We start from the raw sequence: 16,870 nt of genomic DNA on the forward strand, positions 1-16,870 counted from the left end.
ATTTACCAGTATAAGAATTCTCGTCCCTCATTAAAAGACTGATTTTTTTTTTGTTTTTTCTAACATGTACCAACAGGTGCTGCTCAGTTCCTGAGTATGCTTGCAATTTTTATGGAATTAGGTCAAATGAAACTAGAGTTTAAGTTTGTTAAGTGACATATATCTGACAAGGTAACATGAAACTTCCCAGGCATGAAGTACCAGGCATTCAGGGCCTGAGTTCAAAAAGATAAAGAGGTGATCGTAGGCATAAAGGAAAATACTTGATACCCACCTGCACCTCCCCAAAATAACAAAAACAAAACTTTTTATTCTGAGCTGACTTGTTTCATTTTTCAGTTTTGTTGATGGTTTCTATTGCTTAGTATGTTTGCAGTGTTAGTTTTCACCTCAGGAAGCATTGCTCAGGTTCCTACCCGGTCTTACAACAGCATAAATATGAACTCACTTCACATTTGCACTAGTGTAATGAAAAGAACTATCAATCGTGTCTTCCCCTATAAGTATTAGCTCTGATAGTGAAGCTCAAGTTGGAATTTTTGCTGATAGCAGAGGCTGTAACAGCATATACGGGGAGGGGGGACCTAAATTTTTCAAGTTATTATGACAAACTGCCTCAGAAACCAAACTTTTCGAGGCAGGTTTCTAGCTTTCATAGATCTGCCTGTGGCTGACAGGGATGACATTAGCTCTAGGGATATAAATCTCAAGCTGTATTGAAGAAAGAAAGATGAGGGCTGTTGAAATATACTAATGGGAGAAACAGATCCATATACAGTACCCTTCCAAAGCTATTACTTTGCACAGCCTGACTATTTACATGAGAAATTAGTGTTCAAATACAGAAAAAGCAACAGACCTGACAAGAGTCAACTCCAGACCTCTGAAGATTTCCTGCGCAGAACATGCTTTCATCCAGTATGTGATCATATGCTCGTGGTGCATTGCACTTTTTCTGTGAAATCAACTTGACATTGGCATCCAACAGCTGGTGGGATTCATCATCTACAGGATGTGCAGCAAATAATTGAGGCACCTTCCTCCCAATCTTGTTATATGCTGTCTTTATTTGAAATATGAGCTTATTTGCCATTTGGATGAGAAAGGGGAGTTGGGAGTGGTGATGAGGGAATGCATGGGCTAGTCTATCTGAAATAATATGGTTTGAGCCTAGACGCTTTACTTACGACACTGAGGTTGTTGCCTGAACAAAATCAAAATCAAGCATCCAGAATATGGCTCAGATAAGCTCCACGTGTCAGTGGCATTCTAATTCTCAAAGGTGCTGGTCTGCAGCTCCCCTTGGTCCTGGGAGGGGGCTTAGAACTGCTCAGCACTTCTCAGACTTCTACAACTAGCTATTTTAATGTGCAAACTAATGAAACAGATGAAAACTGAAAATTATACAATATTTAAAGGCAATGAGTAATTATAGTGAATCTAAAGACATAACTTGACATCTAGAGGCAGTAGCCAGATTTTCATCCCACTACATCTGCAGATAATTAAAGGTGCTTTATAAGTTTGGTTGTACTTGAGTTTCAGGAAATATTCAATTTCTGCGGTGATTTCCTGAAATGCTAATAATAGCTCTGCTAAAAGAAGCCATCTAGTTTGAACATGAACAGAGTACTTCATATTCTTGTTGGGGAAAAAAAATCCCTATACCCTTTTTAAGAGACTTTTTATTTGGAATTTTAAAAAAAGTGTCCATTAAATTCTGTTGGTGCATTCTGATCAAATGAATACGCTTGTCTCTTACGGACTTCAATGAGAGTTACATCAGAAGGGAGAGTTTGGTCCTAAGTATCATATCTGGCTGTATCAGTCACAAAGCAGTAGGACACCTGCTGCAGCCTCTGTGACACATTTTCCTTCTGCTGCTTTACAGCAACACATCAATCAGAACATGAGAAAATGCATTTTTCAGAAAATTACCATTATCTTTTTTTAAGCATAGTAATTTCTCCCATCAGGATTTACTGTGGGCAAGAAAGGTTTTGGATAGTGCTGGTTGAACTTGAAAAGCTTTGGATTTCTTTTTTTTCCTGTGCATCTGAAGATCCAGATGCTGCTTCTAAAAAGCTTTTTCCAACCCAATGGGCTGGAAAACCATGTGAAAGTTCCAGTTTTTCTTGGTCTTATCTTGAGATACAGAAGCTATCACAACAACCTCGCTCTCCTGATATTTTCTTCTTTCTGTTGCTGGCTCTAAATGAAACCAAGACATGGTGTGTCAGATGGCAAACAAAAAAATGCGATGGATTTTCTTTTCCAGAACTTTCTGGCATGTTTGGTTGGTCTAAGAGTTGGAGATGCCAGCTAATGATTAATTTTCCTAGGAGGGTTTAGCTGTCTTAAATTTTGAATTCCAAGTCTTGGTTTCACTGAGTACCTAGACCCACATTAGGATCTCGTAATAGTCACTGAATGTGCCAGGCCACCTTGCCAAAGAAGCACTAACTGAAAACAAGCTAGCCCGCAAATACCTTTCTCTGTGGCACCCCATCCTGAAATGAAGCAGTCAGTCCCAACAGGAAAGAGGAAGTTAGGCAAACATGCTGTTTTCACATACTTTGTTTCCACAGCACAGTGACCATCAACTGGCTTCAATTTAAGCAATGCTGGATACAAGATAAACAACAAAAATATTTATAATTAATTTTAGTCCTTATCATTCTGTAACACAACCCTGTGAAGGCTACAAATATCTGATATGTTATTTGCACTACCTGTTGGTAGTGATACAATACCTGTGATACAACCCTGTGAAGGCTACAAATATCTGATATGTTATTTGCACCCCTGTTGGGCCCTGTCTCTATTTTTTGCTCTTCCCACACCATGACTTCTGCCTGGCCATCATGATTCCCATCACCAAAGATCCAAGGGATGTAAGCCACAATTTGGCCTAATTATTTCTGGAATATATTTTCAGATGGAAATCTTACACTGACTTCAGCTGGAGAGAAGTACTTCAAACAACTTCAGGTCAGTTCATTGAATATTCATGAGCCACATGAATATTCAATAGAAGGGATTTACCAATATCGTTGTATTGGACACCATCTTTGTCTTTGTATTTGTGATGTACAATGATCTTCTCCACATCAAATATTTGCTCTTGAGGCTCTCTCTTCTTGAGGTCTTGCTTTCCAAGGGCCACTTGGAGATATTCTGCTGAATCTCTGCAGAAAGAGTAAAGCAAATTACATGCAGACATTGCCTAGCAGGGTGGTGATAACCTACTGTTTTAGCATGTGGAAGTCAAGATATCTGCTTCCTGTTGCTGTAGAGCATGGGCAGAAGATTTCAAGAGGTTGTTATAAGAGAGCTCAGTCAGGAAAACTGTGATGTTGGCCTATATATGTGCTCTTAACTTGTTGCAATCATGATAGGTACTGAGTTTGAAACTGCATGAACGTGCTTTTCTTTGCATTTAGAGCAGAGCAGAATTGTATACACAGTCTATTACTGTGGCTGTGACCGTGTAACTCATGGAGATGTGGGATTATAATCACTTGCACTTGTCTCGTCATACCTATAGGCCTTCTTCCATACCTTGCAAAATGTTATTACATTACTCTTCTTTCCCTCTAATATAAAGCTGTTTTATTCTTTTAGCTCACTATAGGTGATTAGGAAAGTAAGATTAATTTGTTGTTCTAGTACGTACAACTTAAATATATGTACAGTTTCATATATATACTTCATGTGTATATTCATTTTTTTTCACATCTATGCTTTCCTTTTAATTTGACTCCCAGCAATGATTTGAACTGTAAATTTCAAGGCATCTTTAACAGATGCTCTCCTTTTTTTTTTTTTTTTTTTTTTTGTTTAGCTACCTAGACATAGGATTTGCACCTACTCAATGCAATGTCCAGCAGTAAGAACCCAGCAAGGTTTAATTAGCACTCCACCACATAAATGCCTGCTCCTCATTGAAGTCTTTTCCTGCAAAGATACCATCCACGGATGTTTGCCAGCTTTAGTCTTGGCTCCACCATAGATCCTCTTGAGTGGCCTTTGATTTTCTGGTTGTCCACATGTTTTGAATATATCATCTGACTCAGGTGGGACGCTTAGGCTCTCTCCTGTCCCTGGGATCTCTTCAGCTACATTGGGAGAGACAGAAAATGTGTAATGTGAAGATTGTATTAGACTGGGAAACTGTGACCAGGAGAGTTAAGTTACAGGGAGCGACTCCCAGTCTCTGGGACAATTGGCTGCATTGCAATTCTGTGTCCATGGCTGGCACCTGTAGAAGAAGGCATTTGTTTCTGGGGAACTGGGGGTATGATGGGGAGGATAAGGAGGGATATTTTGGGAAATGAGAAAGTAGAGTCAATAAAAAAGAAAAGATTCTATCCATCTGGCAAAACCTATACCATGTTTTAGACATAAACTCTGTCTCTAATAATTATTGTGTTAGCACCCTATTGCCTAGGTAAAATAGTCCAAATGGAAATACTGTTGAATTCTTTGATATCTGAATGAATATAGAAAAGGGTCTTCACGTGGAAGATCTGTTGGGAATCCTCCAAAAGTGTATTATCCCTCTTCCATCTGCTGACCTAGACTAAGCCAATAACCTTACAATAAGCAGACCCAGATATAGAAACAAAAACGTCTTTAAAGACTCTTGAAAGATCTAGGCTTGGACAGATCTGTCGCTGGCCAGAAACAATTCAGTCTAAAGTATGTGAGCTGACTCACTCCTACTTCTTGTAGCTTCCCAATATGCTTTTGGATATTTAGCTTCTCACTGGTGGTAAATCCCAAAGCCTCGGGGTAAGTCCTGCAAGTTTCACCTCTAACATTGGTTTACTATACTGTGGGCATGATTTTGCCTTGTTGTATGGGGTGCACACAGTGAGCAACTTCAACAGTTTCCCTGCTGGATGTTTATGGCGCAGTGCATCTAAAGGGACTTTAGAATAGCTGGAAACTTGAAGCTGAATTCAACTGCTTTAAACTTGAATATTCCGAGTACTCTAGGAATCATCTATGCCAGGGCAGAACTTACAGAAATGCTATTTAAAACCAGATAATAAAGGTGCCACAATTTTGTGGCGGTGACTTGTAATGTGTCGGTGTCTCCAGCTCAAGGCGCTTGCCAGTCTGGAGCACCTCCACACTGCCAAGCAGTTTATTTATAACTTTCCACTCTACCTGTTCCTGAGCAGGGTGAAATGTCACAGAAGTCCCATTCCACCTTGTTATTTTTTTTGATGTAGCACCATGGTTTATCATCACCATCAGGATTCCTGAAGAAAACAGTTGACAGCATCAGCTAACCAGACTCGGAAAAATCTCCGTGAAATTGGCTTACAGATCTGAAGATGTTTAGCAGAGTAGCCTCATGCTCCAACATGAGACCAAAGCTTTCAGAGATATTCTTTCATAAATTTTGAGAAAGACAACGCCTGTGATGGGGGAGGGGGAAAGAGAGGGTCTCTGTCATTATCCCCACATTCATCTTAACCTTGAGAAAAACTAGGGAATTCAGGGAAATAAGGGCAGGCTCTGAAGTCTCAAATCAGTACAGTCACTTAGGAAATGCTGCTATAATACATTCCTGTCTAAAACAAACGAGGGTATCAGAAGATGTGAGACCTTAATACCACCTAAGGACTTCCCTATTGTCATATCCATGGGAGCAGTTTGTACTCACTGCTTTCCTCATTAGAGACCTCTACAGTTGCTTTTTCAAAGTATTACCTGCAGAAGTTATGTTCACCAATGCCATAAGAGTCAGCATCCTTCATAAATGAGTTAATAGGATAGTCCAAGAGAACGTGGGAATTCCAGTGCAGGCATGTCTTCCCATTCACTGCTTGGTTCATTCTTCCTCTATACTTGGAGGAATCCTCTTCATAGCAGTCATCTGGTCCTGTAAGAAGAAAAATCTGATATGAAAATGTCTCTTCTGTTGTTCCTTCCCTGAAGCAGTTCCTCTTCCTTTCCCTTCTTGCTCTACTGTTCAATTCACGGAGGAGCAGAAGAGTTATAGGACCCAACAGTCCACATAATGATATCCTTTATGTTTGGTAGGACAGACATGTGAATCATGTTCCAACATCTGTCCATCCTGAAGAAAAGACTGACTTCAAATGCCTGAAGCTTCTTTCTATTGTAAAGACTTAATAGCTAAGTGGTGTCTTTTAAAACTAGGATAACTTCCCCAGTGGCCTGTCCAAGAAATGGTATTAGCAAGACTAGCCAGAACTCGGTTCAGAACTGCTATCATAACAAGGGAATAGATGTGCCAATAGGAAGGTTATGGGTTGTGGACCTTACATGTAGGCAGTTGGAGGAAAGATCATCTGCAATGAGGTGCACTCATCTTACATGGAGTTTGTCTGAAGTGCAATAAACTTTTAAAAGAGAATGAAACAAGCTCTGCTCCTTGGAAGTGTGTGTGGGATGTGGTGCCTGTGGTGTGGTACTGGAGAGGCATAAGACACTCCACACGCGCCAAGGTAATCCCATGGCCTGTCACCCATTCATGTACGAGCAGTTGCCCCCTTGGCCCTGGGCAGTCAGAAACAACTCAGAATGAATCTTAACTACATTGGCTTTCTGGTGTTTAAGGAAACCCTGACATTCCTACCATGGGTCACATAGGACCTCTGGAAATGTGTGCTCATTCATTCTTTTCTAGTGGGAGCTAGGTGGAGCACAAGTCAGAAAACATCAACACAGGATCTATTTTGAACCCCTTTGCCGATGCTAGCTGCAGAAGTCAGCCTCCGAAACTCTCCCTGAGGAAGCCAGTGCCGCAGGTGCACAGTTAGGTTCTGTGTGCAGTGAGGGTGTCAATCAATCTGACTGCATGGAGAAGCCAACCTTTGGCTAACTAGAGGTTTAGCCCCCAGCCTTTTCCTCTGGAGTAGTGACATACCAATTTCACAGATTCTCCCTCTAAACAGTTCGGGACACTTGCAGGTGAATTTTGATCTGATTCTGTGCCGTATACAGATGCCTCCATTTTTACATGGATTTGGCCTGCATGGTGAAGATGCTGTCAACATGGAAAACACAGAATAGGTTTGTTACTTTGCTTAAAGCTACGCAACCACTCACACATCTGATGGAAATTAGCGAAAACTCCCATTTAGGCTGTAAGCTTTCACCCTGTCTAACATGCTCTATGTGACCCTGCTGAGCAGGGAGGTTGGACTAGATGACCTCCAGAGGTCCCTTCCAACCTTACTGAATCTGTGATTCTTAGGAACTCTGTAAAATGCTTATCACAGAGGTTTCACTAGTGACTGAACCACCACCTCGTAAATCAAACATAAATGTTTGGGCTAGGATGCTGATCCTCAGGGCAGGAAGCTGTAGCAGACTGAGGCTTAACAACTAGGGCAGAGATGACTCTCTAAATAAACCCTCTGCTGTCACACATGCTCTCCCTCCACCGAATGGCTGTATGGTGACCTCTCAACCATAATGCAATACAGTCCCCACCACAATTCACACAGTGCCCAGCTAAACAGGAACCCTTTCTGCTGGGGTTATGCTCACCTCGGTGACAGTCTGGTAATTTGTAGGGATGACTACAGCTGCACTGGAAATAAGGTGGGGTTAATGTAATAAGGCAATCTCCTCTGATGCATCTCTTCTCCAGACACATGTCTCTCACTACGATGAGGCCAGATAAAACAGAAAAACAAGATACTTTATCAGCATTTGTATGTGCATGAGGGCTGGGCCCTGCAGGGTCAGTGAAAGACATGCTTCCTCCTGGCTTGCCAAGGGGGTTCTCATTTGGCCCTCTCACTAGACTATGTAGCAGTGTAGATACGGGATTTTGCTCCTTTTTCACAGTATCTACAGCAAAAGGGCTGCAAGACCAATAGGAAACTCACCACTGCCTACACCAGGGAAGACTGAGAATAGAGATGTGCTTTCTGAACACCTACAGTATATTTTACTGGATACCACTTTAAAAAGACTCTGGTCTAGACTATAAGCTGGCTGCAAGATCCATTAATATGGCTACACTGGGCTGTCATAAAAAAATGGTTTTCTAAAGCGTTGTGTTTGTTTCCATTGATAGAGCTAAAATAGTAACATTAGTTATGAAGATAATAAGGAATATAAGTTAGGAAAAAGAGCAGCTACCTCTCTCACATGTAGTTCCTGTATACGGCATGGGGCAGTTGCATCGGAAATTACTTCCTTTTTTTTCACACTGGCCGTTGTTCTTGCAGGGATTGGAGGAGCAGGGGTCTGCTAAGGTAATGACAGCAGGTTTTTTAGTTTTACTTTCAGCTTCTCCATCTCTCTCATTTGTTTTCTCTTCTCATGTTTTTTGACTAACAGGTGCCATCAGAGTGTTGTGCAAAAGGAGCAGCTATGGAGCTTAGTGCAAGCTGTTCCAGCTCATGTTTTCAGATCTGAAGTTCCCTCCCCAGCTCCCTTCCCAAAGCTGTGACTGAGTCTTAACTGGGTAAACCCATTCCTTCGCTCTAGGGAAGATCTGCCTCTCTAACAGTTGCAGAAATAGATGCATTAAGAACCAGAGCTGGCTTCAAGCATCTGTCTTCATATACTTAGTGTGGAGGTGTCTGGATTTGGCTTACTAAAAAAACTGCCCTGGAAAAGCCACCTATCATTATTATACTCTAAAATACTCCCAGATGGCTCCAGTGGAGTTGGCACCTACTGAGAGTCACTTAGATGCTATTCCTATGCTAAATCTCTCCACTCTACTCCAAGCTGCCAGGAGCAATTGGTGTTGGGGGCAAGCAAAGCCAGCTACATACCACCTCTGTTTTCTTTATGCAAGAGGATAACCCTAGGAGATGTTATGACCAACTTCCTCTCTCTTATTTTGTGTTCCCAGAGCAATTTTGAGGATCCTTTCCTGCTTCCTGCCTGTATGACAAAATACAAAAAGAAAAGAAAAGAACCCTGCAACTGAGAGAGAGAGAGAGAAACCTGCTCTACATTTGGGTTCCCAGTATAAAAAGAACATATATCCATGAAAACAGCAATTACATCTTACAGTATCTATAGACAAATAAGCCTGTGTTTTTTGTAGTAGCAATCAGAAATGTTCTGCATGATCAGAATCCATCCTGTGAAACCCAGAGATAAAACACAGACTCCTTACAAAAGAAATACAAAGGAGAACACTGCAAACAATCCTCCTAACTCATCCCTTTGATGCAGGCATTTTGAGAGCTTGCTGGCAGACGAGGCCTGCCACATTCACACTGAAAATGCAGTGTCGGGATTTTACCCCTTCCTTGCCTCCCTGCCCACCCCTGAGAAGTGCAGAGTTACTAATACCTTTTCTAGCACTACTGTGGCCATACATTTCCTCAAACCAGTCAGGATCGTCAGTGTATTGGCTTTGGAGGAGGGGTTCCTCTTCTAACTGAGTGTACTCATCATAGTACACATAGTCATCAGTCTGGTCTGCAGGGAGAAGTGAGAAGAGGTTGGAAGTACAGAAGAATTAAAATGCTGTTAAAAAGAGAGAAGGTATTAAAAATTAATTCCTTGGAACGGTCAGTCTTTTTCTCCTTAAGCTCATTTGGAACTTCATGGCAACAGTGGGTCTAGAACTTGCATCACCTTGGGTAAACAAGGCATAACTTAGCTCTTCCTTGCTGGTACCATGAAGCCTGCAGTTCACAGCTCATCCAGCAAGAGTTTGCCCCGTACAAAGCAAGGCAGCCTCTGCAAACCGGTCATCTCAGCCAAGGGGCACTGGAGTGCACTGGGATCATTGCTGCTCTGCTCAGCTGGGTTCCTGTGATGGGAGCCAGGATGCCCCAGAGAGGACGTGGCTTTTTACCCTTTGGTGGCTGAGAGTCCTGTGGATGTGGATACTCCTCACTGTTGCATGCCACAGAGCACACAAGCTCGGCACTAAGTGTGAGAACCAGGAGAAGACCCTAATGCTTGTTACCAGCACAGGTTGTGATAAGAAAAGGAGATTTAGATTCCTACAAGAATAACAGGTTTTCTTTGTCTCACTGCTTTGATTACCAGGATCATCGCCGTTGCAGCGCAAGGCAAGATCGTCAAAGGTATGTAGCTGCCTACCACTTCTTGGGACACAGAACTTCATTTTGGTAGCGATCCCTGGGGAGTGAGGGCCCTAAACAGTTAGGCATCTACATCCCAACGTGGCTCTGAGTCCACAAACCCCTTTCCTAGGAGCTAGGCCCCCGCTGTGCCGGGCACTGCACGGACACGCGATGAAAAGAGAGCCCTTACTTCAGCACAGTCTGCAGCCTCCCACCAGCTTTGCAGCCTGCTCAGCGGCTCCTCGGCCGCGCTCCCGGGAGCGGCCCCGCTGCGCCGGCAGCGTCCCCCCGGGAGCCGAGCGCCGGCGGACCGGCAGCTTCGCCGGCGGATGCTTGGGGGGAGGCTGATTGAAGTGGGCTGGCTGCTCTTTCCACAGGTATGTCTGCTGCCAGTTGAAGCTGCTCGGGTGTTTCAAAGACACGCTATGGTAATGAGCAAACTAAACTACGTACAGAGACGTTTTAAAAAGCTCTCCCCTAGGGCTGGACCGATGGCCCTATGGATAATGCTCTGCCTTGAACTGATTATCGACTACATTATCTTAGTTTTTTCTCCTCATTCATTCGCTTGCAGCCTTTATCTTTATTCTTTCTTTGCTTCTGAAAAAAAGAAATTCCACTTTGGTACAATGAGTGTTTTATATTTCATATTAAAATAGAACGGTCTTTTTTTTCTTCTTTTTTTTTCTACATGCCAACTCTCCTTTCTCTCTCTCTCTCAAAAAAAAAAAAAAAAAAAGGAAAGTTTCACCTCATTTATTGCTATGTCAAGTCAAGACTCCTTTTCCTCAGCTCATTATTTCCACAGGAGCTGAGTCTCGACAGTGTGCAAGTGCTGCAGAAGTGTGTGTGTGCGCGCCTTGCTGAGGAACAGAAGGATCTCACTGGAAGATAAGGACATTGTCTATAGTGAACAAAATTAAATTTAATGTGATGTAGTTAAGAAAAGAAAACAAAAAGAGGGTTTTGCCTGAAATGCAGCCCACAAGCTCACTTTGCGTGAAGGAAGATTTTGCAAGCTGACTTGAGTTTGGGGGACTACGTTGAAGGAGTTTGATTTTGTTTCCCCTGTTTATTTTCAAAATCTTAGTGGGGAACGTTAGCTTTTATTTCACAGATGCTTTAAAGAACTGTTCTGAGAGACTGGGTAGTTTTTTTTTTTTTTGTTTTGTTTTTAATAAAGTCTATACCTGTTAAAAGTTATGAAGGATGAATGGGGGACTTAGAGCTGCCAAAGGCACACTGCAAACATGCCCAGCACGCTGTACAGAGGCTAGCGGGGACTCTGTTGAGCTGACAGGGGAAGAGTAAGTGCTCTGAATGAACACAAACACTGAGCTCACGTAGCTGTATCTTCTGTGATTTTTCAACCAGCCAGTGTAAGCATGGTGTTAAGAAATGACAGTGACATTTCATTTTAATTGTTGTGTTAGCATCATTTCTTAGCAATGCACTAGCCTTGTATTAGTGACACCAATTAAATTACTTGCTGACCCACCGCAAACTATTTTAGGGGCATCTCTGAGGTAAAAGCTGGTTGCCTGGTAATGCTTGCAGGCAGAGGGCTTTGGTGTTGATTCCATTTTGCAACAGTTCTTTGAGGAGGAAGAGTACTAACCCCACTTTGCGCTGAAGGAGCACATGACCCCCAGACAGGCAGGTTTGGGGAAAGGCTAGTGCACACCTGAGCTAGGTATGCAGGGCTCTGCCAGCTGGTGCAGCTGAGTGGAGATGGCCTTCCTCTCGGAGAGCACCAAGAGCGGTCCACACCTGTGGCCTGGATGGGACTGAACCCCACACTCCAGCCCCCCAGCATCCCACCGTTACCTGTAGGCAAAGCTCTATGACCAGGATGCAGCATTAAGGGCTTACTTGAAGAGGGCTCAGAAAACATCAAACATTTCTGGGTACCCTGACCCCAAAGCGAATACTGGGACTCAGCAAAGCTGAGCCTAATTGGGAAACCCTGCCCAAGCTGACATAAAATTGCAGCAAATCAGAGAAATCACCAGGCCCTATTGTATCCATTGCTGCCCTCCTTTTGGCTTATGAAAATGAAAGAGTGATTACAAGCTGTGTGGGTGATAGTTCCCATCTTCCAGGTACTCAGTGTCCTCCCCAGCAGCATGAAGCAATAAAAAAACCAAAAACCAGAAAGCCCTGACTTGCATATATGACAAACTCAAATGTTTCTTCCTATTTATCACTGCTTCAAGACTAAATAACTATTTGGCTTCCACATCTCTTATTTAGGAAGTATTCCCATTCCATTTTTTTAATTATTCATAACAAGCCATAGGTTTAGTAAAGCAAAAACAACATTTTTTTTATCTGAGCACATAATTAATGCACAAAATCTGATACAGTAGTGAGTTAAACGTATTACTATATCAGAGTGTTCATTCTTTGTAAGTGCTGGAAAACCTTAACATGCTTAAAAAAGCAGTGATCTGACATTTGTCACTGAAATGTGACTATTACATGAAATTAAATTAGACATCCTGCATGCAAATTTTCAAAGAATAACTTTCCTCTGTGTAGTACAAAAAAATCCCCCCATAATTGATAGGCAGGGATTGACTTTTAAAGCTTCAAATCAGCTTTGAGGTTTGGGTGATCTTTTAAACTGCTTGAGCTTTCATCTGAAGGTTTTCACATTGCCAAGAGCTGTCAATCAAGTAATGGATTTCTGATCAATATCCTCTTGTTCATTAACTTACAGAGACTCTCTCTTACGGAGAGAATAGATAGCTCAACACTGGCAGTCACACTGTTTTCAAAAACTTCATTGGATCAAGTCATGACTAATGTTTCAAATGAGAATATGATGCATTCGGATGCCATCTGAGCGACCTGAATTGCAAGGTAACTTTGTTGAACTGCAGTTGTCAAGATGAGTGATGGGCAAAGTTAAAGCTTATTGCAAACACACATCAAAGTGGCCATGAAGCACTCAGCATTTATTCAAGTTCCAGAACTTCTGGGGACTGACTGGAACCTGCTCTAATTTCAGTAGGATTTTTCTCACAATCTTTCTAAATACTTTTTCTCTGATAACAATATAAAGCTATTCCATGAGGCTGAAATCCTGACCATATTTTAAATGATGGTAGAGTAGATCTCCCATTTACTTCTGCAGAGACTTAGACATCATGGTATTTTGGCCCTCCCACACAGGCCTTGCCTGGGGGTGCCTGCAGCTTTGAAGAAGAATTGCAAAAGAAATAAGAACAGCTAACAACAAAGCTGGCAATCCTTCAAATATAGATTTGTGGCTGTTACTTTACTGCAGTTTTGTAGCATCCTTCCCTTGGGACAACAGAGTGTCATGCAAAGGCAGCCAATGAAAACCAAAGGAGGAAGCAGTGAGGGACTCACAGGAGAGGGGGAAGTGGGACAGTGCAGGGATACAAGGAAAAAGCCAAGGGAATATGTAAACAAGGACAAGGGAGAAAGCTTGCACGCGGGCCAGGACTGGAGCTAGGAGGAATGTGGATAGAACGGGGGACCATAAAGGACGCAGAAGGATGGGATTAACTTGCTGTGAAAGGCCTTGAACCTGAAGGGGAGCTCCATTGCTGAGAGGCAGGTCAGCTGGTTTGCACAAGGCTTGCAGTAAGGTAAATCCAGCCAAAAGGATAACAGCCTGAAGCCAAGTGCATGACTGCGTGACAAAATATTTGCACAAACTAAATACTGAGCTCAAACACAGGAATGATTCTGAAATTTGTTTTCCACACACATCTTATTAGAAGAATAACATTGATTTGGGGAAAGAAGTAGTACTGTATGAGTTTCAAGGCAGCTGGATTTGCAGGTTTCACCTGGAAGCCAGAAAGCTAATTTAATGAATGGAAATATGGTTGAATAATGAGTGGTTAGTGAAAGCCACATTGTTTTTGCAGGAAAAGAGGTAAAATTAATTTAATACTTTACTAATTATAAGCTCAGATCTAAGAGCCACTGAAATCAAGAAAAGAAAGAGTAGGTCTTACCCACAAAAAATACTGAACTCATCAATAAAACCTTAATTCACCACATAGACCAGGTAGGCTGCTTAAGGATATACAAATTCTCACACTGTATCTACATATCCTCACATGACTTCCATCACAATTTTACCCCCAAAATCACTCCTTTAGCTGCTATCAACATACAATTCATAGCCATCAGTGATTTTTATCTGCATGAACTGGTAAATACTTTTTGAATCTGCTTGCATTTTGGACATCCACAAAGCCTTGCAGCAATAAGTTCTCTAGTTAATTGTTTGCTGCAAGGAAAAAAAAAATCAACCTGCATGTATTTGACCTGCAGCTTTCAGGTCCATCTTACACAACTAGACTCTTTCCTCATCCTCTTCAGCCTGAGGTTTGCAGGCTGGCACGATGACTTCTCTTCAACTCTGTGACCTACTCTGTTAGACCCTGCTCATCTGTGGATCCCTCAATCTGTATTGAGCAGATCTCTGGGGCCACAGAGTGGCAGAGAAGTCCTGGCTTTGATCTGTGAGAGGCAGGAGCAGTCCAGGGCTACCCTAGGATCAGCTGCGAATCAGCACCATGGCATGTCCCCTTGTCTGTGCTTCAGTGTGCCATACATGCTCCTGGCTGTAACCTGATGCAGAGTTGTCTCCTGCACCAAAGCAGAGCACACAAAAAGGTCTGACTCCACGCAGAGAGAGGAAGAAAGTGAATCTGAAGGTGTACCTAAGGCATGTACCTGAGGTGTACATTTAGGCAAGGTTTACTTGCCTAAATTCAAACGGACTTCGTTGGATCACATGCCTTATTTTAAGCTCAGCAAAGTTGTGCATGAGGTTATTAAAACTCAGTGCCAGGCGCTGGCTAAGGGTCTTGATGAACCAGGTTGTCAGCCACTGCACTTCATATGCATTTATGGAAGAAAAAAAAAAGCACTTACCATTCAGAAGGTCAGCCAGGAAGAAGAAACTGCAAGACTGCATGGGATAAAGAAGGGTAGAGAGTCAGTTTCTGAAAACAAAAGACAACAGGAGCTGGGTTTACAACACAGTTGGTGGCAGGTTTCTTTTCGCCCCAGTGCTGGACATCCAAGATAACTCTTTAACTCTTTCAGAGCTGAACAAAAAGGCATGAATTTTAAGTGCTCTTTCAGAAGATTATCAAAATACCTAAAAAGCTAATGGCTCTGAGCATCCAGACCTAGTCGCAGGGCCTAAGTGCTTTCCAGAAGCATATCCTGAATGAGTTAAATTTTCTCTTTACTTAATAAGTGACCATGCATTGGCTTTTTAATCTCACCTCATGTCTCTGAAATACTGACACAGGCTGTGCTCCAGCCTGCTGCAAAAGCAAGTGGCTGTGATGTGCTCCAGCATGGCAGAGCAGACGTCAGTGAGTGCTGGCATAGCCCAAGAGCCCAAGCGTGGCTAAGCTGGTGAGATTTGGACCTCTGAGCTGGAAGGCTGTCACCAATGCTTGGATGGAGGAGAACATTTCTGGTACTTCCTGTGAGGAAATGTCATGTGTTCAACTTCCAAAGTGGGGCTCTAGCCTTTCCTGTTTGGCTCATGGTCAAGGGCAAACAACAAAAAAGAACACACGAAGAAGGAAAACAGCCCTCAGCCTTTCAAGAGTATGAGTGAGGCTTTTCTGAGAGGAAATGTACTGACTCCATATCAGGACTCATTCTCCACGTGAAAAATTCAGCTTGCATTCCCTCTTGCTCTAAATTGCAGTTGCAGACAGAATTACCTGGCTGTAATGACACTACACATGCTAACAGCAGATATAAAGAAGTAGATTTGGAGCTGCTATTCTTTACCCCTCATACAATTTGTAGGAAGGAAATATAATTCCAAAAAAATAAGCATATGTATTTGAGACAGTATATACACATACTCTCAGCTATTATGTCTACCTATGCATTGCTATAGATACAATTAACTGAAAATATATGCATTGTTTAGTTGTGCATTATATAAAAAATGGTATATAGAAGAAATAAGCACTGACTGTGAACAAGAATGAATGAATAAGAAACTAGACAAATAACTCAGAATCCACACTTATGCATATTACCTGGAACATATGAACAAGTTTGCTTCAGGCATATTTGCATCCTACTTATGTTTGCGACAGGGAGAACACACACCAGCTCTGACCTTCCCACTGACTTCAGTGAGAGTGATATATCCCAACCTGCTTAGCAGAGCCCATTTCCAGGTGCAGCTAAGTGAGCCACACAGATGTATAGCTAAATTTGATGCAGCTGCCAGGACCCACACTCACACAACTGCCCCTGTTAAGTGACTGCAGAGATAATAGTAAATAAGAAGGCTGTAAAAGCTCTAGTCCTGGTGTATGTGTCTTCTGAGTGCAGGCACAGGCTTCTTCAGATCGTTTAACAGATCCTTGATGCCGAGGAAATTGTATAAGCAGAAGGGTCTAATTGCTCCATTTACAATTAGTGGTACGGTTCAACCATAAATGCAGACCAGAACAAACTCTTCAAATGGAGAGTATGCCTCCCTTTCGAACAAACAGATAAAACAGAGGAATAAGGAAGTAGAAACAACAACAGTATGAAGCAAGAAATACTTCATTTCCCTCCTCATCTCTGTATGGTGCCCCTTTGTGCTATTTGCTTAATGGGATTGGAAAGTGTTTTGGGGCAGAAGCTTTTGTTTTCAGTGAATTTTCTAAGCCTTCCCTACACTTACGGCAGCTGTTAGCTCCACATGGGAATTTCAGAGGGTTTCAGCTCAGGCTGACAAGCTTGAGGTGAGCGCATCATGCCCTCCTGTGCCTCAGTTTCCCCCAGCTGTAGGAGGTGAG

General features: G+C 42.4%; 1 protein-coding gene across 1 annotated transcript in view; it reads right to left on the minus strand.

The window, feature by feature from the left end:
• The window catches only part of HABP2 (hyaluronan binding protein 2), a 30,528-nt gene extending 20,435 nt beyond the window's left edge, over positions 1-10,093 (minus strand). Inside the window, exons 1-11 of the mRNA XM_062580391.1 lie at positions 10,012-10,093; positions 9,307-9,435; positions 8,134-8,244; positions 7,534-7,650; positions 6,908-7,027; positions 5,725-5,896; positions 5,176-5,270; positions 3,872-4,118; positions 3,046-3,188; positions 2,490-2,624; positions 860-1,005 (exon numbers count right to left, since the gene is read on the minus strand). Of these exons, the coding sequence (XP_062436375.1) occupies positions 860-1,005; positions 2,490-2,624; positions 3,046-3,188; positions 3,872-4,118; positions 5,176-5,270; positions 5,725-5,896; positions 6,908-7,027; positions 7,534-7,650; positions 8,134-8,244; positions 9,307-9,435; positions 10,012-10,093 (1,497 nt within the window). The remainder of the gene's footprint in view (positions 1-859; positions 1,006-2,489; positions 2,625-3,045; positions 3,189-3,871; positions 4,119-5,175; positions 5,271-5,724; positions 5,897-6,907; positions 7,028-7,533; positions 7,651-8,133; positions 8,245-9,306; positions 9,436-10,011) is intronic.
• Between the last annotated feature and the right edge of the window lie 6,777 nt (positions 10,094-16,870).

Source organism: Rhea pennata, chromosome 7 (genome assembly GCF_028389875.1).
Source record: "Rhea pennata isolate bPtePen1 chromosome 7, bPtePen1.pri, whole genome shotgun sequence".
Taxonomy (NCBI): domain Eukaryota; kingdom Metazoa; phylum Chordata; class Aves; order Rheiformes; family Rheidae; genus Rhea; species Rhea pennata.